The following is a 22,907-nucleotide window of genomic DNA, read 5'->3' as shown; positions in this document are numbered from 1 at the left end:
ATGTCTGCATACTTGTGCAGTCACTGAATGAGTAAGTGCAGTATCCTGTTCCTTTGGTGTCAAATCCTTGTTCAAATGAACACACCCCTACGGTAAGCAAAGCGTCACGAGACTCGCTCGCGCGCGATGGGAAGTTCGCGAAACCCGAACCGCACTATGGAGAAGGATTATCTCATGAATATTAAATAGGTCATATGTGGACCTTATTATAATTTGATATAATTTATTTTATATATATTATATTTACATGTTATATTAAGGGCCGTGCGCCACTGTGGTTTAACAACATTTCATTTCGAATGAACATTTATGAATATTATAATTGGTCCGTGAATCTCATGAATATTAAGCAGCAGCACAAGCCTTCGCTGTAGTAGGACTTGTAGTTTCGCCGGCGATCGCAGGTGAGCGAGGAAGTTCCCACCGTCATTTCCAAACTTTTAGCAGGTGTCATGACTAAAAAGTTATCCGTATGAATATTAGTTTCATTTTTAATTTTAATCATGAGATAGTGTTTTAATGTGAAATAAATCGGAAGAGACTCCTGTTACCATGGCTCTGTCGGAGTTGTATACAAAGGTATGAGGAACAAATCACTTTTCAGAAGTGTTTAGCAAGTTTAGTAACATGATATTTAAGTCTAGCATGTGTGCAATTGGGAATAAAATGATCTAGTCAAAGACTTTATTTACGAAATGATTGAGTAAAACTTTACAAGTTGTGACATATGGTCAGTTTTGTTATTGTTGAAAGCGCAGTGCAAGCACAAAAACACAAGCCAAACAAAATCTCTTCCAAAGCACAATCTTATAAAATCGCGAGTTTTCTGTTGTAGTATAACAGGGTGTGGATCCCCGACTCCGAACATGTTTGGAAATCTGCGGAGATTCTGGCAGATTTCAATCCTGGAGAAACTGAGCTGGAAATACAGCTGGAGGATGGGACGGTAAAACAAAACCTGTATTAAAGCTTTAAATCCGAAAACTGAATAAATTAGCACTCTCACGAATTATAGTTTGCACTACAAAGGTTCTTAATGGGTTATTTGCAGCACCTTTAATGTTCAAGAACCTTCTTATTGAGTTTTTGAGTTTTCCTTATGGTTTTATGGATTTTGTTTTTTATTATGCTAAAGAAAGGGTTAGTTCACCCCAAAAATTAAAATGATCCCATAATTTACTCACCCTCAAGCCATCTTAGATATGACTTTCTTCTTTCAGCCAAACACAATCAGAGTTATATTAAATAATATCCTGGTTCTTCCAAGCTTTATAATGGGAGTGATTGGTTCCTGAGGGTAAAAATTCTCATTGGTGTTCATAATGAAAGTCATTATAAATGTAACAGTTTAATCACCCTATTAGAAACTTTGACTTTAATAGAACCTGACGTGAGTTGTGAATCTCTCTCGCAGGAGTTACTGTATCCTCTGGAAGGGGGTGAGAAGTTGCCACCCCTCCGTAACCCAGATATCCTGGTGGGAGAGAATGACCTCACGGCCCTCAGCTACCTTCACGAGCCGGCCGTGCTACACAACCTCAAAGTCCGATTCGTCGAGTCCAAGATCATCTATACATACTGTGGTAGGTTGGCTGTAGAATGGCTTTCTTGATGTGAACCCCTTTCTTTAACGTGAGAACATCACCATGATTTTTACCATCTCAGGAATTATCCTGGTGGCAGTCAATCCATATAAACAGCTTCCCATCTATGGAGATGCAGTCATCCATGCGTACTCTGGTCAAAACATGGGCGACCTGGACCCTCATATATTTGCTGTGGCTGAAGAGGCCTACAAACAAATGGCCAGGTGAAGCACCATGTCCGACCTAAACTATCCCTTTAAACCGTGGTTGATTCAGGAAGACTTTGTGTTTTGGATTAACACAAACATATGCTGAATAACCAACTGTGCAGGTTTTACAGGCTGAGATCAAAATGAGATCTTTTATCTTCAAACTGCAGGAATAACAAGAATCAGTCCATCATTGTGAGCGGTGAGTCCGGGGCCGGAAAGACCGTATCTGCTCGGTACGCTATGAGATACTTTGCTATGGTCAGCAAATCTGGTAGTAAAACTCGGGTGGAGGACAAAGTTTTGGCATCCAACCCGATCACTGAGGTAAATCTGTGTTTTTTAACCAAACCAACACTTTTCTACGAGCAGGAATCAGATCTTCATCATGCAAAAATAATCTGATGTGTTTGCAGGCCATTGGAAATGCAAAAACAACCAGAAATGACAACAGCAGTCGATTCGGGAAGTACACTGAGATCAGCTTCGACAAAAGATACCAGATCATTGGTGCCAACATGAGGACGTACCTTCTGGAAAAGTCAAGGGTTGTGTTTCAGGTGAAAGGAGCTTTTCACTTTTTGTTGACTTTTTAGCAACAGATTAACTAAATGATAAAGGCGCCAAACTCATAAGTCATAATGTCTCATTTGTTCCCCCTGCAGTCAGAGAACGAGAGAAATTATCACATCTTCTACCAAATGTGTGCTTGTGCAAACCAGCCAGAGTTCAAAGGCTTGAGACTCTGTGAGTGTTTCTGTACATGTCGTATGATTTTATTACTACGTAGTACGCACAGAAATAGGAATAGCTACAAAAGATGAAATTATATTATAAGATAATTGTGTTGAGTCCAGGAAGCGATAAAGACTTTAATCATAATTGTACTATTTATAATTGCACTATTTTTGCAGTTTGTATACTTTACACAAATAGCATCTTATATACTCTAGACTTCAATGTCTGATTTTACTGCCAAAAAGTAAGATTTTTTTTTCCTGTTGAACACAAAAGAAGGTATTTTTTAAGAATATGTTAATAATATATCATATGTCTAGAATATATAATCTGTCATCAAACAGTTGACTTCCACACAAAAAAAATACTATGAAAGTCAATGGGGTCCATCAACTGTTTGGTTACCGACATTCTTCAAAATATCTTTTTTTGTGTTCAACAGAAGAAAGAAATGTACACAGGTTTGTAACTTGAGGGCGAGAATGACAGAATTTAAATTTTTGGGTGAACTATCCCTTTAAGTTAATATTTTACTCTTTAAAATATATAAAGGACAGCTTTCAGTTCATATAATTAATAATGTAGAGTGGAAATTGTGTCTGTGATGCTGGCATGTTCTTCGTCTGTTGATTAGTGTGTGCAGAGAAGTTTAATTACACTCGTTTGGGTGGTGAGACGGAGATCGAGGGTGTGGACGACCGGGCTGACATGGCAGAAACACTCAGAACCTTCAATCTACTGGGTATTTACTGAGACATCTAACATCTGATTCATTTTAGCAAGATTTAGAATAATTTATCAAGAACGTGGTTGTCAATCCATGTACTTCATCTGGTGTTCCTCTGGCTGCCTTGTTTCTCTCCAGGTCTTAAGGACAGTTTTCAGGCTGATGTGTTTAAGGTGCTCGCTGCAATTCTGCATTTAGGAAACGTAGTCATCAAGGCGAACAGCCCCGAGAGATCATCCATCGGTGTAAGAATTATTTTTTCTGAGTGGTTTTAGACCATCTTTGTTTTTTTCAATTGATAATTGCCATTTTGAAATACTTTCTGCTTTCTCTCCAGTCCAGAGACCCTCACTTGGCCATATTCTGTGACCTGATGAGCGTCAACATGGACAATATGAGCCGCTGGCTGTGTCACAGACGGATAGTCTTGTCAGCGGAGACGGTGGTGAAACCGCAGCCCAAGGAACGTGCCGTCAACGCCCGCGATGCCCTGGCCAAACACATCTACGCCCATCTTTTCGACTGGGTCATCCACAAGATCAACCAGGCCCTAATGGTCCCTGGGAAACAACATTCATTTATTGGGGTGTTGGATATTTATGGGTACGTTGAATTCACGATACCAGCTGCTCTTTCTCTCATCTCTCCGTCAGCGAGCGACACAAACCCGCCTTCTTTCACTCACTCGTTTCATTTCTCTTGATATTCTCTGGACGAATATCGTTGGTGTTACATGGCTTGAAAAATGAAGGGTCCATTAGTGTAGCTTTTTTCTAATGTTGTTCTGTCTTTCGGCCTCCTCTAGATTTGAGACCTTTGAAGTGAACAGTTTCGAGCAGTTCTGCATCAACTACGCCAACGAGAAGCTGCAACAGCAGTTCAACCTGGTGCGTTCCTTTTTATTTTATTTAGCAAGAAATCAATTAGATTTGAAGTGGAACTATTGATAAACACACATCTCTGATCATCGTCCCATCAGCACGTGTTTAAACTGGAGCAGGAGGAGTACATGAAAGAGGACATCCCGTGGACGCTGATTGATTTCTACGACAATCAGCCCGTTATTGATCTCATCGAGTCTAAGATGGGCATCCTGGACCTTTTGGATGAGGAGTGTCTGGTGAGAAGAACACGGATGTGGAAGTTTTCTGTCCTAACCAGCTTAAATCACGTCATACTACAAATTAGCCATTTATTTTTCTTATGCGACTTGCTGTGGAGCTCCGCCCACACTGAAATCTCATTGGTTGCACACAGCTGAATATTAAGCATGTGATGTGTTCTGATTGGCTGTTATTTTTTACAGTATCAAGAACAGAAAAATTAGCTGGTTAAGACTAAATTTGTTATACGTGTATGACTTCATAATGAAATTCCAATTCCAAACTCGATTTTGATCCGAAGTTTCCACTTGTTCTCTATTTAATGTCATTAATTTCTTGGAGAAGCATATGAAATGTTTTTTTCTCTCCACTAACTGAATGATCTCCCACAGTTCCCACAGGGCACTGATAAAAACTGGCTGCAAAAGCTGTACAATTTTCTAGGTTCAAAGCCGCTGTTTGAGAAACCTCGTATGTCTAATGACTCTTTTATGATCCAGCATTTTGCTGATAAGGTAAGAGACTATTACTTCTCTATATTGTCTTAAAAAATACAGTGAAAATTATACATAAAGAGCTGAAACTGTTTTCCTTAGGTAGAATACCAGTGTAAAGGTTTTTTGGAGAAGAACAGAGACACGCTTTATGAAGAGCTAGTCGACATCCTGCGCACTAGTCAGGTATCAACCTAATGTTTTCCTTTATGATTTTTGTGTCTGTGAGTTTAATGTCATTATAATGTTGTTTATCTCATTTCTATGCTGTTAGTTTGCTCTCTTGGCAGACTTTTTTAAAGAGGAGGAACCAAATTCTGGCCACAAAATGATCAAAGTTAAACCAGCACAACCCAGAGTTAAAGCTTCAAACAAGCAGCTGAGAACCACCGTAGGAGACAAGGTACAATACTAGTCTAGTGGTAATAATAAAGACCGCTTGGCTGATTAACTTGTTTTCAAAGATTTTAATTTATTGAAAAAGATATATATTTTTTTACATACACTTTACATTATTACACCAGTAGGTGGCGACAAGTGACTGTCTTTATGACTTTTATACTTTATTAGTGAGTATAAATTTCATAAAGACAGTTACTTGTCACCACCTACTGGTGTAATAATGTAACTTGCGCAAAGAGTCCTGTGCTCAGCCATGTTTGTTTACATTGAAATACAGCATGTGAAAGCAGCAAAGATCTTTCCAAAAAACCAGACCATCTGCTGTGTTTAGATCCAATCTATAAACTTTTATCCTATTGATTATTTGAATGCTTGTAACACACAAATAATGATATTGAGTGGTTTAAAAGGACTTTGTGGAGCTCTTTCATGCATATGACAACACCCCAAAACTCGGTGTGACAAAAAACAATGGCGTTCTCTACAGGATATGTATCATCTTTAACATCTTTATCTCCTGTCTGATCACAGTTTCGAAGTTCCTTGTCCCTGTTAATGGAGACGCTGAACGCTACTACACCTCATTATGTGCGCTGTATTAAACCCAATGAGGAGAAACTGCCATTTGAGTAAGTGACAAGCCTGAATTATTTTATTTGGGACTTTCTGTTGGTTGTATACAGTAAAGAAACTGTGTGTGTGTGTGTGTGTGTGTGTGTGTGTGTGTGTGTGTGTGTGTGTGTGTGTGTGTGTGTGTGTGTGTGTGTGTGTGTGTGTGTGTGTTTGCTTGCTCAGGTACGACTCAAAGCGTGTGGTGCAGCAGCTGAGGGCCTGTGGTGTGCTGGAGACCATCCGCATCAGTGCCCAGAGTTACCCATCCAGGTGACCAGCATTAACTTAAGTTCAGGCCAGTTCACACCGCGTCGACAGGCGGCAACAGACTCTTCGTCGGGTTTTGTCGGATCGGTGTGTTACTCCTGTGAGAAGTGACGTGCTGTAATCTGGTGACTGTCGGCGTTGGTCTGCGTCTGTCTGCCAGTGTGAATTGGCAGAACTTATATTTTAACTTCATTTTGAACGCTTCTGTGATCTTCATACTGTATGTGTATATATCACGTGAGTCGTGACTGAATGACACAAAACAGAAATATTTAGGAAGGCATATGTATAGTGATATATACAGTGCCTTGCGAAAGTATTCGCCCCCCTTAAACTTTTTGACCTTTTGCCACATTTCAGGCTTCAAACATAAAGATATAAAACTGTAATTTTTTGTGAAGAATCAACAAGTGGGACACAATCATGAAGTGGAACGAAATTTATTGGATATTTCAAAAAAATTTAACAAATAAAAAACTGAAAAATTGGGCGTGCAAAATTATTCAGCCTCTTTACTTTCAGTGCAGCAAACTCTCTCCAGAAGTTCAGTGAGGATCTTTGAATGATCAAATGTTGGTCTAAATAACTAATGATGATAAATAGAATCCACCTGTGTGTAATCAAGTCTCCGTATAAATGCACCTGCTCTGTGATAGTCTCAGAGGTCTGTTTAAAGCACAGAGAGCATCATGAAGAACAAGGAACACACCAGGCAGGTCTGAGATACTGTTGTGGAGAAGTTTAAAGCTGGATTTGGATGAGGAAAGATTTCCCAAGCCTTAAACATCCCAAGGAGCACTGTGCAAGCGATAATATTGAAATAGGAGTATCAGACCACTGCAAATCTACCAAGACCCGGCCGTCCCTCTAAACTTTCAGCTCATACAAGGAGAAGACTGATCAGAGATGCAGCCAAGAGGCCCATGATCTCTCTGGATGAACTGCAAGATATCCATAAAAAGTGTCGTTTAAAGTTTGCCACAAGCCACCTGGGAGACACACCAAACATGTGGAAGAAGGTGCTCTGGTCAGATGAAACCAAAATGGAACTTTTTGGCAATAATGCAAAACGTTATGTTTGGCGTAAAAGCAACACAGCTCATCACCCTGAACACACCATCCCCACTGTCAAACATGGTGGTGGCAGCATCATGGTTTGGGCCTGCTTTTCTTCAGCAGGGACAGGGAAGATGGTTAAAATTGATGGGAAGATGGATGGAGCCAAATACAGGACCATTCTGGAAGAAAACCTGATGGAGTCGCAAAAGACCTGAGACTGGGACGGAGATTTGTCTTCCAGCAAGACAATGATCCAAAACATAAAGCAAAATCTACAATGGAATGGTTCACAAATAAACATATCCAGGTGTTAGAATGGCCAAGTCAAAGTCCAGACCTGAATCCAATCGAGAATCTGTGGAAAGAACTGAAAACTGCTGTTCACAAACGCTCTCCATCCAACCTCACTGAGCTCGAGCTGCCTTGCAAGGAGGAATGGGCAAAAATTTCAGTCTCTCGATGTGCAAAACTGATAGAGACATACCCCAAGCGACTTACTGTAATCGCAGCAAAAGGTGGCGCTACAAAGTATTAACTTAAGGGGGCCGAATAATTTTGCACGCCCAATTTTTCCGTTTTTTATTTGTTAAAAAAGTTTTAAATATACAATAAATTGCGTTCCACTTCATGATTGTGTCCCACTTGTTGTTGATTCTTCACAAAAAATTACAGTTTTATATCTTTATGTTTGAAGCCTGAAATGGGGCAAAAGGTCGAAAAGTTCAAGGGGGCCGAATACTTTCGCAAGGCACTGTATTTAGGACAGAATATCAGTGTTTTCATTTTCATCATTTAGTAAAACTATAAAAGTATAAAAATGTAATTGTAAATAAAGCTAAAATTAAATAAAATGTTTCCTTGGCAGCTAACTAAAATTAAATAGTTTTAGGTTCAAGTACTAAAAATGACTCGAACTCAAGCTGAAATAAAATATTTTATATATATATATATATATATATATATATATATATATATATATATTTAGTTTTTTATATTTATATCTAAATATACCGGTAAATATGAAAAACTAATAAAAATGACGAGCACATAACAAAATGACTAAATTAAATCTAAATAGAAATTATACTTAAACTGAAATAAAAAATACATTAAAACTACATACAAATATAAAAAACTAATAATGACAAAAGGACATAACAAAATTACTAAAACTTGAACTAAAATTAAAATGAAAACAAAAATAAAATATAGATCAAAACAATAATAAATACTATAATATTTATTTGTTTGTTTATAAAAAAAATGTATCCTATAATTTAAAAAACAATTACTGTAATGTGAAAGAAATATTCATGTAGTATTTTTAAAATGTATATATTCTGAATATATATAATATGTGTTTATATATGTTTTTATAATTAAACAAATGTCATCATTAGAATAAGTTTCCTTAAAAACATTTTTTTTTCTTTTTCTTATGATCTTTGTGTGAAATGTGACCTGGATGTTTTTGTGAGAGTTGTGCATTTTTTAATACAAAAAAATGTAAAAGTGAAAAATCCAACTAAATCTCAAGACACACTAGAGTCATCAAAAACACATAGGAAGATCCAACCAAGCAAGGTTAAAACGCCACAGAGCAACATCTTGCTACAGATTAGCAATGTTTGACTGGTCTCTCTCTTTTCTGTAAACTCTCATCGTCTCTGTCAGGTGGACGTATATCGAGTTTTACAGCCGTTACAGTATCTTGATGAGCGAGTCTGAGCTGAAGCTGGGAGAGAAGAAGCAGACGTGCAGGACGGTTCTGCAGAAACTCATTCCTGTAAGAGAACCGCACTGTGGTAGACCTGAGAGCTCGTGATCTTCAACCATGTTCTGAAAAGTGTCATCTTTGGTGCATTACAGGATTCCAACCAGTACAAGTTTGGTCGGACGAAGATCTTCTTCCGGGCGGGACAGGTGGCGTACCTGGAGAAGCTGCGTTTGGATCATCTGCGTGCGGCTTGCGTGACCATTCAGAAGCACGTGAGGGGCTGGAGGCAGAGACACAGGTTCCTGCACATGAGACAAGCCGCCATCACTATACAACAGTACGTGCGTGGACAGAAACAGATCAGGTGAGTGTTTCCAGAGCACTTGCGATCCAAAACAGTGCTTTAAAGGGTAACTGTCGCCAAAATTGAACCTAGGCTCTTTTTGTTAATCTACCCGTGTCAAACATACGTGTAAAAGCATAATTAGAATGGAAACGCCACTTTTAAGATTGACCGTATTTTCGTTTTCGGTCAAAATGCCTTTTGAATGGGAGTGCTTGGGGCACTTCTATGATAGCATCAAAATCACTATTTTTAAAACACTAATGCGGCTCGACACAACATAAAAGTATCACCAGGGGCTCTACTCATGAACTCGAGCATTGACTACATTGTTTGTGTACACAAAGTTTACTAAAAAGAAAGGTTTTGTGCTACTCACTTTATCAGTTAAGTGTTTCCGGTGGCTGGAATTTTGTCAGTCAAAAGTAGTCGATCTCTGAATGCAACGTAATGAACTGACTCCATATGAGGAAATGTCAGGAACTTGTAATTCCACTGAAAAGCATGATAACTTAGACACTTAGAATTTATATGGAAACAAGCTTTAGGAGCTTTCCACCTCTCCTCTCCTCATGTTAAGTTGCATTCGGAGATCGACACCAACACCTTTAACCCCCTAAAGGTTTTCCAACACCCCTAACCCTAACCCCCTACGGCTCACTCTCTCTCCTCCCCCATCATGAGTAGACACGCCCCCTACAGCTGATTGGCTCACTCTCTCCTCCCCTATCATGAGTAGACACGCCCCCTAAAGCTGATTGGCTCACTCTCTCTCCTCCCCCATCATGAGTAGACACGCCCCCTACAGCTGATTGGCTCACTCTCTCCTCCCCCATCATGAGTAGACACGCCCCCTACTGCTGATTGGTCACAAGTGTGTTGTGCAGAGCGAATCACTTTCAACAGCATTTCTCAGAAATCACTTCCTGCTCCTTTAAACTGTTATTCACTTGTTCACACTTATTTTCAGTTCAAAAGGCGCTTCTAGACGTGTCAAGCTGATGAGATATATCGCTGATGTGACGCAACTGACATTGATCTGTTATATTGTTTAATTTTCTATACATAGACAACTAAAATATTGAACAGAACTTTCTGTTATATGCTACTTTTGTAGAACATTATATTTAGGATGATCACAGAAATGAATTTATCCTGAAAAACCTTGCTTTTTCTGTTGCAGACGCACGGTGACAGCTCTGGCGCTGAAGCAGGGCTGGGCCGCTGTGGTGATTCAGAGACACTGTCGTGGGTATCTGGTGCGGAAGATTTACCAGCTCGTCCTGAGGGCTGCAGTCATCATACAGGCCCACACCAGAGGATGGATGGCCCGCAAACGCTACAAAAAGGCAAAGCAACCAGTCTCAGCGTTTTTGACCATGCAGCTCACAAATTTGATCATGTCAATTCAATTCAATTCCTTTTGTGTCCTTATTATAGATGGTGGAGGAGCAAAAGGCTCTGGTTCTGCAGAAGTACACTCGAGCTTGGCTGGTGCGCCGGCGATTTCAAACAATGCGGCGGCTGGTCATCAACGTGCAGCTTTCCTACAGAGTCCAGCAGCTGCGCAAGAAAGTGGAAGAGCAGGTACGATCAGACAACCTGGAAAAGGTTATTGGTCAAGGATGCTTGTTCATCATATCTCAGGGAGAATTAATTAAGTATGAACTTTGTCTCAGATGTTTCTCATAAACTTATTTTTGTATGAATGAAAATAGATTGAAACGGGTCAGTAGTTAACGTACACAAAGTAATGTGGAGAGCAGCTCAGATCACTTGTTGAGAAGTGTTCATATTGAGATCTCCAACTTTGATATTTTGGCAAATCTGAGAAAAGATTTCTACACTGTTGAGATCTTTTTTTTAAACCTAGAAGAGACATGCGAGAACACTGGGCTCTTTTTTCTGGAGACTTAAACCAAAATTTCTATTTGATCTCCATTTAATCTTATTGCTATTTGTGTCACAGGCTCAGCTAGTTGTGTTTATTTGTATTTAGAGACTTGAAATTACCCGGAATCTTTAAATATGTCATTTTCTGCAGTGTCTCTGAAATACAAGCCCTTTCTCTCTTTTCCTCTAGAATAAAGAGAACCGTGGCCTCATGGAGAGAGTCGCCAGTTTGTCTAATGCACGAGCTCACGGACTAGAAAAGATTCATGCTCTGGAGGTGGAGCTTGGAAAGCTAACCAATGAGATGGCAGCTTTAGAGGAGAGGGCGAGGACACACTCAGAAGAGACCAATCAGGTAATAGACACACTGATTGTACAATATCTTTGTAGTATTGATACAGTGTTGAATATAATCATGAGTTTGTTCTCTTCTCTAAGGCAATCGCTCTGCTTCAGAATGATAAAGAGAAACTGGTTCAGGTGAATAAAGCTTTGGAGCAGAAACTGAAAGACACGATCCTGCAGATGAAAGGTGAGGAGTGAACTGATTTTAAAACCGTGATAATGAAGAGTATGTGACTGTAACTAATGAAATACTTGTTTTCCAGATCAATTTGAGGATGTAAAGAGAAAGCTGATGGAAGATCTGGAAAGAGAGGAGAGGTTTAGAAAGTAAGAGCGCTTTTTTAGGGGATAGTTCCCCCAAAATCATTTACTCACTCTCGTCTCGTTCAAAAACACGTTTGAGTTCATTTCCTCAGTGAATGTCAAAAGTTGCTCATGCTCAAGCTCAAAAAACACCATAAAAATTGTCCAGAAGTGGGCAGTCTGAAGCTACTTGATAACTTTGTGAGGAACAGACCCAACTTTGAGTCGTCGGACATTTCCCGTTTCCTTTTGTTTGGCTGTCAAGCAGACCTTTGTCTAAACGTGCTTGTCCAAATCCGTCCTCTGTTCTGTCAGGGTGGCGGAGCACAACGGTGAACTCCAGAAGGAAGACTCGGATAAAGAGATCGTAGCACTGAAAGAGGAAAGCCGTAGACTGAGAGAGGAGCGAATCAGACTCCAGACGCAAGTGGAGGACGACATGAAGGTCAACGCAGAACTGCAAGAACAGCTGCTGCAGCTCACCAAACACGTCAAGGTCAATCACAACTCCAACTCTGCCTTTCGCTTTTTTCTTACATTCCCCCCCCCCCCCCACTTTTTAAAGAACAGGTACAAATGGCTGTTTTATTACAGTGCTTCTCAAGGCATTTACAGTAAACCGGAGCCTAATGTTGTCGAATGAGGATGTAACCTGCAAAAATAAAACATGAGTGAATAATCAAATGTGCGTGGAAATATACAAATAATTGATTCAATGCCCATCAATGCTAAAATAATACAATATAAATGAAATTTTGGGGAAATGTTCATGTAAATGTTGCGAAAAATGTTAAAGGAAATTCAAAATTGAAAGCTTTAACTATGTTTTTTTTTTTTTTTTCAATAATTATCTTTGATTTTTAATCTGTTTTGTTTTTCATAGTAATTCTCCAATTTATTTTCTTATTTATTTATTTAATTAATTGTATATCTCCTTATATTTTTTTATCACAAATATTATTTATTATATATATAGTTTTATTATATACATTTATTATACAGTATACATTATTTACATTTGATTATTTATATATTTAAATATGTGCTTTATTCACATCTCAGCCAATCAGAATCCACCGATATCGATATAGTTTAAAGAGATAATATAGTTATAGTTATAATTGTCTTTATAGTTACTGTTCTTGTTGTAAACAGGCCTTTTTACATTGGTTATTAATATGGACCTTAATGTATAGGGTTTTTCTCTCTCAGTCACACACACAATTACTTTTTTGTGACATTTGAAGGTCATACCAGATTTACGGAAAGAGATCAACAGCCTGCAGATGCAACGAGCTGAAGCTGATAAAACCAAGAGAGCTCAAAGTCTTCAAGCCAGAGGTATAAAACATACTATAAAACAATGAGCAATACATGTAAAACTATAAACCGCTGATCTGTCTTCATCCATGTTTATGCCCTCAGCTAAGATGAGTTTAATCATGAGGCAGCTGCTCGGTAACACTGCAGAGGAAGATCTCATCCAGAGGTGCGTCAGAGTATTGAGGTTGTCAGTGCAGATTGTTATCTGGATTAGCTTGATTCAGATTGTCTCTTTTACTCCAGGCTGAATAAAGAAGATAATGATGATGGAGCTGATCTTCTCACTGCTTTTGACGGCGTGGAGAAAGCTGCAAAGTATGACCTCTAAATGTTGTCAGTTTAATCCATAAGCGTTTGTTTTCTCATCAAAAAATGTAATAAAAATATTTAGCTTAAAGAAAAGTAAACATGTTTTTTTTTACATTTTTACAACCATTTCATATATATAAAATACATCACACTAGTAAATTTACTGTCCTTCTTTCTCAGGGTGATGGAAACTCAGCAGCGGGAGCAGAAAGAGGCTTATGAGAGTCAACTGGAAGCTCTGTTCTTCAAAAACGAACATTTAAACCGAGAGAACGAGCAGCATAAAGCTCTCTTTCAGGAGAAAAGTAACGTCAACCAAAGCATCGGGCAGGAAGTGGCCCGCCTCGCTGCTGAGAACATGGTAGAGTGTGTTTATGTCGCTTCTATGTTTGTTTAGAGTCATAGTTTAAAGTCACCTGGTGATGATGGTGACTTCCTGTGTGCAGGTGATTCCAGAACTGAAGCAGCAGGTGTCGGAACTGAACCGTCACAAACACGAACTTGAGACCCAGTTACACGATCAGAGCGCTGAGATGAGCGGTGAGCCAACCACATTTTAAAGGAACACTCCGACTTTTTGGGACTTTAGCTTATTCACCGTATCCCCCAGAGTTAGATAAGTCCATACATACCTTTTTCATCTCCGTGCGTGCTATAAGTCTGTTTGACGCACCCACCGCTAGCCTAGCTTAGCACAAAGACTGGATGTGAATGGTTGCAGCTAGCATACTAATCCAAATAAGTGACAAAATAACGCAAACATTTTCCTATTTACATGTTGTGATTTGTATAGTCACAGAGTGTGCAAAAAACAAAGTCACATGAAACACAGACATATTTTAACCGTATAAATACTGGGAACTATATTCCCTGAATATAGGGCGGAGTGATAACCGCAGCGCACCTGAGACGCGCTCTGAACGAACTCTCTGCTCCTCACCACGTCGCGTCTCAGGTGCTGCGGTTATCACTCCGCCCAAGTAGCAGTGCTTCGCCTTCAGAGAATATAGTTCCCAGTATTTATACGGTTAAAATATGTCTGTGTCTCATTTGACTTTGTTTTTTGTACACTCTGTGACTATACAAATCACAACATGTAAATAGGAAAATGTTTGCGTTATTTTGTCACTTATTTGGATTAGTATGCTAGCTGCAACCATTTACATCCAGTCTTTGTGCTAAGCTAGGCTAGCGGTGGGTGCGTCAAACAGACTCATAGCACACACGGATATGAAAAAGGTATGTATGGATTTATCTAACTCTGGGGGATAAGTTGAATAGGATAAAGTCCCAAAAAGTCGGAGTGTTCCTTTAAATACACTAGGTTTTATGCATGCAAAAAAAATATTTTGAACAGATCTGGGCAGCAGGATATAATTTTTTTAAAGTGCCCCTATTATGCTTTTTCGGATAAAGCGGTTTGTGAATGTAAAAAGTCTGAAAAGTTCCAAAGATCAAAGTGCAGATAAATGGAGTTATTGTGTCCTCGAACAAAGAACCGATTCTGAACTGCCTGAAATGAGTCGTCAGTGGTTCCAGTCTTACTCCTGCACAAACCTAAGTAGCTTTTTAACAAATTTGCATAATGCCTGCGAACAACGTCTACTTTGACCCAGCCTCAAACACTGTAGTTGTAGATGAGGACTGGAAGAGTTTTTGTTGTGAGACCAATCACAACAGACAGGACCATCTGAACAATCAGAGCAGAGTAGACCAATCACAACAGACAGGACCATTTGACCAATCAGAGCAGAGTAGACCAATCAGAGCAGAGTAGACCAATCACAACAGACAGGACCATCTGACCAATCAGAGCAGAGTAGACCAATCACAACAGACAGGACCATCTGACCAATCAGAGCAGAGTAGACCAATCAGAGCAGAGTAGACCAATCACAACAGACAGGACCATCTGACCAATCAGAGCAGAGTAGACCAATCACAACAGACAGGACCATCTGACCAATCAGAGCAGAGTAGACCAATCACAACAGACAGGACCATCTGACCAATCAGAGCAGAGTAGACCAATCACAACAGACAGGACCATCTGACCAATCAGAGCAGAGTAAACCAATCACAACAGACAGGATTATCTGACCAATCAGAGCAGAGTAGACCAATCCCAAAAGACATGACCATCTGACCAATCAGAGCAGAGTAGACCAATCACAACAGACTGGGCCATCTGACCAATCAGAGCAGAGTAGACCAATCCCAAAAGACATGACCATCTGACCAATCAGAGCAGAGTAGACCAATCACAACAGACAGGACCATCTGACCAATCAGAGTAGAGTAAACCAATCACAACAGACTGGGACATCTGACCAATCAGAGCACAGTAGAGCAAATGTTGACTCAATAGCTACAACTGTTATTTTTCAATAAACTCTTTATTGTTCCATCACGTTCAACACAGCCGCTCTTCCTTTCATAGGACGCCAGACTGAACAACCAAAAAGAAAAATGCGCTAACCCATAAAAGGTGCTCTTCGCACATGCACAGTAAAAGAAACATAACTTAACACAATCACAAGCGACTGGGCCATCTGACCAATCAGAGCACAGTAGAGCAATCACAACAGACTGTACAGTAAATCTATTGTAGGAGACCTCCAAAACAGAATTTAACATTTAAAATAGCATAATTGGGGCACTGTAAATATATAAATAAATAATGTTACATTCAAAATGATATCGGTTTAGGTTTATTCATTTGTGGTAACCCCCAATATGAATGTTTCATCTGTTGGCACTTCTTTACAACTTAAATTTTATGTGGCAGCAAAAATAAAGGAGTTATCAAAAGAGATTCAGCACACTGTTGAAGAGGAGCAATCACAACGCAGGTGAGGCGTTTATTACCTCAAACTATATTTACACTACAGACTGTGGCACAAGGCTGAAGGAGCAGGTGTTGTTGGATATGTTCATAGGCACCTGGAGGAGAAGATTACAGAGAGCGAGAGAAGAAGAGAGGAGATGGAGGGACAGGTGGCTGACCTCCAGGAGGAGAACCAGCAGCTACAGAGAGCTCAGCTCTCAGAGAGCGAAGCCAAGAGCAAACTCAGACAGGAGACGTCACGCCTCACAGCTGAGAATATGGTGTGTGTGTGTGAAAGGTCACGCTCATGATTGCATTTGTGCTTACATGCATTCACTTAGCTTTTTTTCCCAAAGCATACATGCATAATAAATAAATGCACTCCCTCATAGCAAAAACAGTACAATAATACAATATACACTGTATATATTTTATTAATGCATGAATGTGTCGATTTATTGATTTATTTATGGATATATTTAAAAATTCAGACTCTTAGTGCCACAAAAATCTGTCTTCCTGAAGGACATTTAGGTATTTGGTGAACCAAAAAGTACATTTGTTAATCTTAATCTAATGTGTTAAAGTGATTGTCTTCTTGTTCCAGGACTTCGAGGAGCAGTCAGACATGAAGGACAGATTGATAAAACGACTTCAAGACCAAATCAAAGCTCTTCAAACACATGTCGTGACCGGTAAAACTCTTCATTTACCTGCTTTCACATTTAGTCAATCCGGTCTCATCCTCTGCATGTTTCATATTCTCATCAGCCAATCAGAGAGCAGTGCCGGCCGTGCCCAAAGAGTACTTGGGCATGTTGGAGTACAAGAAGGAGGATGAAAGCAGGCTGATCCGGACGCTCATACTCGGTAAATCTATATTGTTGAAGCCTGTGCATGTTCGAATCATAACTCATAACTTAATCAGTGGTTTGTAATCTGCAGAGCTGAAACCTCGCGGTGTGGGTGTGCAGATGATCCCTGGTCTGGCTGCACATCTCCTCTTCATGTGTGTGAGACACTCCGATTACCTCAACGATGGAAACAAGCTCAAGTCCCTCATGCACGGCATCATTACAGCCATAAAAGAGATCATCTCGGTAAGGGACTTTTTTTTTCTTTTTACTTGAAATATGAAATATGAACTACTTCTAACACACGCTGCATTATGTTTTAATTTCAAGCAAACTAATGCAATTCAAACAAAACTGGCATGACCTAAATAATGACTATATCATCAAACTAGCAGCTTGCATGTACTTGCTCTTTCAAACACACTCTTCAGAATCCTCTGACATGGGGCTTTGCTGATGCATGTCGCTAGAGTTTCCTTAATGATTATGATTATGATGATGACTATGATTTCAGGGCCACCAGGAGAATTTTGAAGTTCTGTCCTTCTGGCTCTCCAACACATATCACTTCCTCAACTGTCTCAAACAGTACAGCGGGGACGAGGTAAAGCCCCTTTCTGTGTCTTTCTCCTTCACTATTAAAGACCCAATCAAATGGGTCTAAAATACAAATTCATTACAAATAGATACAATACAAATAAAAATAAATTCAATAGATACATTTAACTCTTCAATAGAGTATTGAGTTGTTTAATTTCTGTTTCACTGCATTTATTGTATTGTATTATGTCTGTAGTTTCTGTATTTTACTTCCATTTCTTGTTTTGTAGCACTTTGGGTGTGAGAAAAGCACATTATAAATACAATCAGGGCTTCACATTAACACCCACCAACCCTCCAAACGTGTGTGTATTTCAGCAGTGGTGTGTAACGCAGTCACTCCTTCTAGCCACTTTGACGGGTTGAATTTTATATATAATATATAAGTTTTTTTAATTGTAGTCTTTTAAAAAGGCATCTGAAATAATTGTAAACTAGGTGCAATGTAGTTTTGTCAAAAATATAGTTTTTTCGATACATAGCGATACTGAAATATCTGAAACGCTTCCAATACTCATTTTCCTCAGAATAGATACAGGATACGAGCTGCTCTTTCTCTCTCTCTCATCTCTCGAGTGACACACAAACCCGCCTCTCCTCACTCACTCGTTTCATTTGCTCCGGATGAATATTGTTGCTGTTACAGGGCTTGAATTTCGATGTGGAATTGCGCGTATTGCAAATAATTTGACTCATTCCCGCAGATTCTGTGCTCCCACACCTAATGTCGCCTCTCAGCACTACATTTATTTATTTATTTCGCTGCTTATTGTGCTGAAACAATCAAATACACACAAAATAATGTCAGAAATGCTGGTCTTGGCGAGTATTCATGTAAACAGTCGGTTACTATATGTATGCATACTGTATGTTTTAAGTGAACATAAGCAGTTGAGAAAGAAAATGCATGTGTAACAGTATAATGGATCAGTGTGTCTGGTCTTAAAGTGACAGCAGCCTAATAAATCTGCTGGCAAATAATACGAGAATATTAAAAATATCTAAATGGCAGCTTTTCCCCATGGTATCAATGTCAAAATAGTGGCTAGTGAAAATGCTGAGTGGCTAGTAACTTTGGAAAACCACTAGCCACAGTGGCTGGTGAGCAAAAAAGTCCATGTCAAGCCCTAACTACAATGTATTATTATTAATACTTCAACACATAATTTCAAAGGGTCTAAGATATCTTATTCATATAATGCCTGAAACCAACCAATGAGATTCCTTGATTTCCCTCCATCAACAGGAGTTCATAAAGCACAACACGCCTCGCCAGAACAAGAACTGCCTGAAGAACTTCGACCTGTCGGAGCACCGGCAGATTCTCAGCGACCTCGCCATCAACATCTACCATCAGTTCATCAGCGTGATGGAGGACGCGCTCTTTCCCATGATCAGTATGGAAATGAAGTTGATACATTGGCGTTTACATGATGCATTTTGGTCCTTCTTATAAAACAATCCCCTCTCTCCATTCAGTCACCGGGATGCTGGAGCACGAAAGCCTCCAGGGAATCTCCAGCATGAAGCCCACCGGTGTCCGCAAGCGCTCGAATAGCGTGTACGAGGACGGCGGGGACCTCAGCGGGACGGAGGCGTTCAGCGTGAGCTCGATCCTGCAGCAGCTCGGCTCGTTCCACACCAGCATGGCTCAGCAGGGCATGGAGACGCAGCTGCAGGGTCAGGTCATAAGACAGCTCTTCTACCTCATCGGATCCACCTCGGTGAACAGCATTCTGCTCCGGAAGGACCTGTGCTCCTGCCGTAAGGGCATGCAGATCAGGTGCGTGTGTGCGCGCTACTTTTATTCAGCGAGGATGCATTCAATTGATCAAAAAGACATTTAGAATGTTCTAAAAGATTCATATTCAGAGTTTCAAATAAATGTTGTTCTTTTGAACTTTGTTCATCAAAGAATCCTGAAAAAAAATGTATCATGGTTTCCACAAACATGAAGCAGCACAACTTTTTTTTTTTAATAAGGAAAATAAGGATATTATTGTAGTTATCTAAAACAATAAAAAAAAACATAAAAAATAAATACATAAATGTAAAAAAAAAAAATCTAATTGTCAAGGTAACATTTCTCATTTTAATGTAGTTTAACTTGATGTACTAAAATAACTCAAACTAAAACTGAATAAACTGTATAAAAAAACAATATAAAAACATATTTATAAAAAACTTAACCATGACGAAAACACACAACAAGACTAAAATTTTAACTAAAATGAAAGTGGAAAATATGAAAAAACGAATTAAATTATATATATATATATATATATACTATATATATATACTAAAATATCACTGCTGAAAATGCAGCTTTGTTATTTTAAATTGTTTTTACTCTATTTTTTACAAAATAAATGCAGCCTCAGTCTTTTATTTTATCTTTTAAAAATCTTACCAACCCCAAATGTTTGAACAGTAGTGAATACCGTATATTGCATACTGCTTTTTTTAAACTGCACATGACCTCAATATGCTGCATGTTATTATTATTTTTAAAATTAGTTTCCAAGATGTTGCATGTTATTTTGTTTTTAATTTGGTCTGCAAAGTAAAAAAAAAAAATGTATGCAAAGTTAAAAAAAAATGTATGCAAACTCTATCAAACAGTGAGTAAAGAAAGATATCTTTTTCTGTTTGACTTTTCATCACACAGGAAATGAAGTTGAGATCTACTGCATAAATAATATGGTAGTTTGCCTTTCTGAGCGTCCTCAGAAACGGAGTTTAATGGAGCATCTTTCTTTTACAGGTGTAACATCAGTTACCTGGAGGAGTGGCTGCGAGAGAAGGGTCTGCAGAGCAGCTGTGCCATGGAAACGCTGGGGCCGCTGTCTCAGGTCGCCTGGCTTCTTCAGGTCAACAAGACCACCGATGAAGACGCGGCCGAGATCAAGCAGAGATGCTCCGAGCTCTCGTCCGTGCAGGTGCCGCTTCACATATGCCGTCTGGCCACTGATTAGTTTTAGCGGAACTTAAATTGTGCCGACATGTCTTGATTTATAAAAACCTTCAGAATCTGGTTGTTTTGTGCTTTTGTAGATTGTGAAAATCCTAAACTCCTACACACCCATTGATGATTTCGAAAAGCGAGTGGCTCCGTCCTTTGTCCGAAAAGTGCAGGTAAGATTTTTTTCTTTTTTTTTTCTTTACCTCTTCAAACTTTGGGATCTGTATAATTTTTTTAAAGGATTAAAAATAGTCAAAATTGCGCAATAATATTTCAGTTTTAAATAACTGTTTTCTATTTGAATATATGTTCAAATCTAATTTATTCCTGTGATGCAAAGCTGAATTTGCTCCAGTCTTCAGTGTCACATGATCCTTCAGAAATCATTCTAATCTGCTGATTGGCTAGAAACATTTCTAATTGTTATCAATGTTGAAAACAGTTGTGATGCTTCATATTTTTGTGGAAACTATGATGCATGCTTTCTTCGATGAATAGAAAGCTGCATTTATTTAAAATATAAATATTTTGTAACATTACGAATGTCTTTAGTGTCAATTTTAATCAATTTAATGCATCTTTGCTGAATAAAAGTATTAATTTCTTTTAAAAGACTTTTTGAACAGTAGTATAAAAGTAAATGATCACAAATCAATAGCAGTCAGGTTCAGGTAGTAAAAAAAACAAGCAAATTGATTTTGAAAGATGACTTATAAACTTATAAAATATACAGTATATAGGTGTGTATATATATATATATATATTGCAATAAACTTAAAGTATATTGTTTTTATATAGATAATCAACATTTGTGCATTATAAGTTTAATATTTCTCCATTGTTTTAAATTAGATAATGCTGTTTGCAATGCTTCATGGGATTGTAGTTCTTTCCCTCACTAAAGCCGTTAAGTACACAGTCTTTTCCTTTGTCATTTTGTCCGCTTTTTCAAATACGCTTTAGCTTCAAATCAAAGTTTGTAATGTTGTGATTCACCTCGTAGCTGATTGGCTTGGTTCATGGCTTATAACACTTTGATAGACTTTTTTATTTTATTTTTTTATTATCCCTATGGGGGAAAAATACTTCCGGAACCAGCGCTGCTGAAAAAGGGACGGGAACTAATGCACTCTATTGTAGAATTGAGCATCAAGCATCACCTAGACCTCTGATTGGCCTTTGTTTTTGTCTCCATGGCAACAGGCATTGCTTCAGGAGCGCGAGGGCTCGTCTCAGCTCATGATGGATTCACAGTATCGTTTCCAGGTCACCTTTCCCTTTTGCTCCTCGCCACAAGCACTGGAACTCCTACAGGTGCCCAGCAGCCTCCGTCTGGGCTTCGCCACTCGTATTTGACCTTTAACCTCTGACCTTAGTGATATCACAACCAGGGGCCAGTTGCATAAAATGTTCAGACATCTACATTTTTTTTAACTGTTAGACTAGTCATAACTTTAATGAAATAGTAAATTACATAAAAATGTAGATTGGTATCATTTGAACCTGAAAAGTAAGACTAATTACCGTTTGTCAAACTGCTAGTTGGTCAGACTAGATCTTAAGACTTTGTTTATGGAACTGACACCAGTACTTATGATCAGGATGTGTCTATGCTGACCTGAATGCACTATGAAATAACTGCTAACATTTGTATATTTTAGATTTATTTATAAATATTTTAATCACATGTTCTCTAAATAGTATATTTTAGAATAGTTTTTTTACAAGATCAACCATGAATAAACACTGTAACATAGATTTTAATAAGCCAAACCAACCTCAAATGTTCAGCTCCATTATGTAAATTTATCCTAAATAATTACGGTCACAAATTGCTCTTCCGTTGAATTTTTTATACACCAGAAATAAATCAATAAACACAACTGCCAAATGAGTCCTTCTTTCTTCTCTCTTCACCATCCACCATAGCTCTCACAATATGCAGTGGAAATGCAATATTTATGATGATTAACTCTTTGAGGACTAGAGAAGGAAACCCTAAGAACTTATCTAGCAATTAGTAAACCTCACAGGGTGCTTTTCACTAATAAATATATTACAAAACATTAAGACTCATCATATTTGTTATGGTGTGTGTGTGTGTATGCATATTTTCCATACTCTAATAAGGAAATAAAAATCATCAGGACACTTTTTTTTTTTTTAAATCAATGCATTAAAGAGTACAACATATACTACCACCAGGAATACATTTTTTTAAAATATATATTAGT

The 22,907-nt window shown here is 38.6% G+C and overlaps 1 protein-coding gene across 2 annotated transcripts; it reads left to right on the top strand.

Moving 5' to 3' along the window:
• The first annotated feature begins 361 nt into the window (after window positions 1–361).
• myo5c (myosin VC) lies at window positions 362–22,566 on the top strand. Of its 2 annotated transcripts, none has more exons than XM_079604026.1 (41): window positions 362–404; window positions 836–946; window positions 1,415–1,583; window positions 1,666–1,810; window positions 1,966–2,122; window positions 2,212–2,355; window positions 2,461–2,542; window positions 3,168–3,275; window positions 3,399–3,505; window positions 3,598–3,863; window positions 4,066–4,147; window positions 4,240–4,380; window positions 4,756–4,878; window positions 4,960–5,043; window positions 5,132–5,260; window positions 5,791–5,888; window positions 6,055–6,141; window positions 8,872–8,983; window positions 9,067–9,278; window positions 10,441–10,606; window positions 10,698–10,844; window positions 11,341–11,505; window positions 11,589–11,682; window positions 11,759–11,822; window positions 12,114–12,294; window positions 13,046–13,139; window positions 13,224–13,287; window positions 13,365–13,436; window positions 13,611–13,791; window positions 13,877–13,970; window positions 16,219–16,282; window positions 16,370–16,538; window positions 16,865–16,952; window positions 17,029–17,127; window positions 17,203–17,357; window positions 17,626–17,715; window positions 18,958–19,108; window positions 19,191–19,494; window positions 20,476–20,650; window positions 20,766–20,846; window positions 21,877–22,566. In XM_079604026.1, exons 4-41 carry the CDS (start codon window positions 1,749–1,751, stop codon window positions 22,027–22,029), a joined length of 4,845 nt encoding a protein of 1,614 aa, XP_079460152.1. In that variant the 5' UTR covers window positions 362–404; window positions 836–946; window positions 1,415–1,583; window positions 1,666–1,748; the 3' UTR covers window positions 22,030–22,566. The 2 variants fall into 2 exon arrangements, with proteins under 2 accessions (XP_079460152.1, XP_079460151.1); XM_079604025.1 differs by having other exon boundaries at window positions 371–579.
• Window positions 22,567–22,907: the final 341 nt, after the last annotated feature.

Source organism: Phoxinus phoxinus, assembly GCF_949152265.1.
Source record: "Phoxinus phoxinus genome assembly, chromosome: 25".
In the NCBI taxonomy this organism is placed as follows: Eukaryota; Metazoa; Chordata; class Actinopteri; order Cypriniformes; family Leuciscidae; genus Phoxinus; species Phoxinus phoxinus.
Note: the sequence above shows the minus strand (reverse complement) of the source record. Positions and strands in the feature narration are given on the sequence as shown.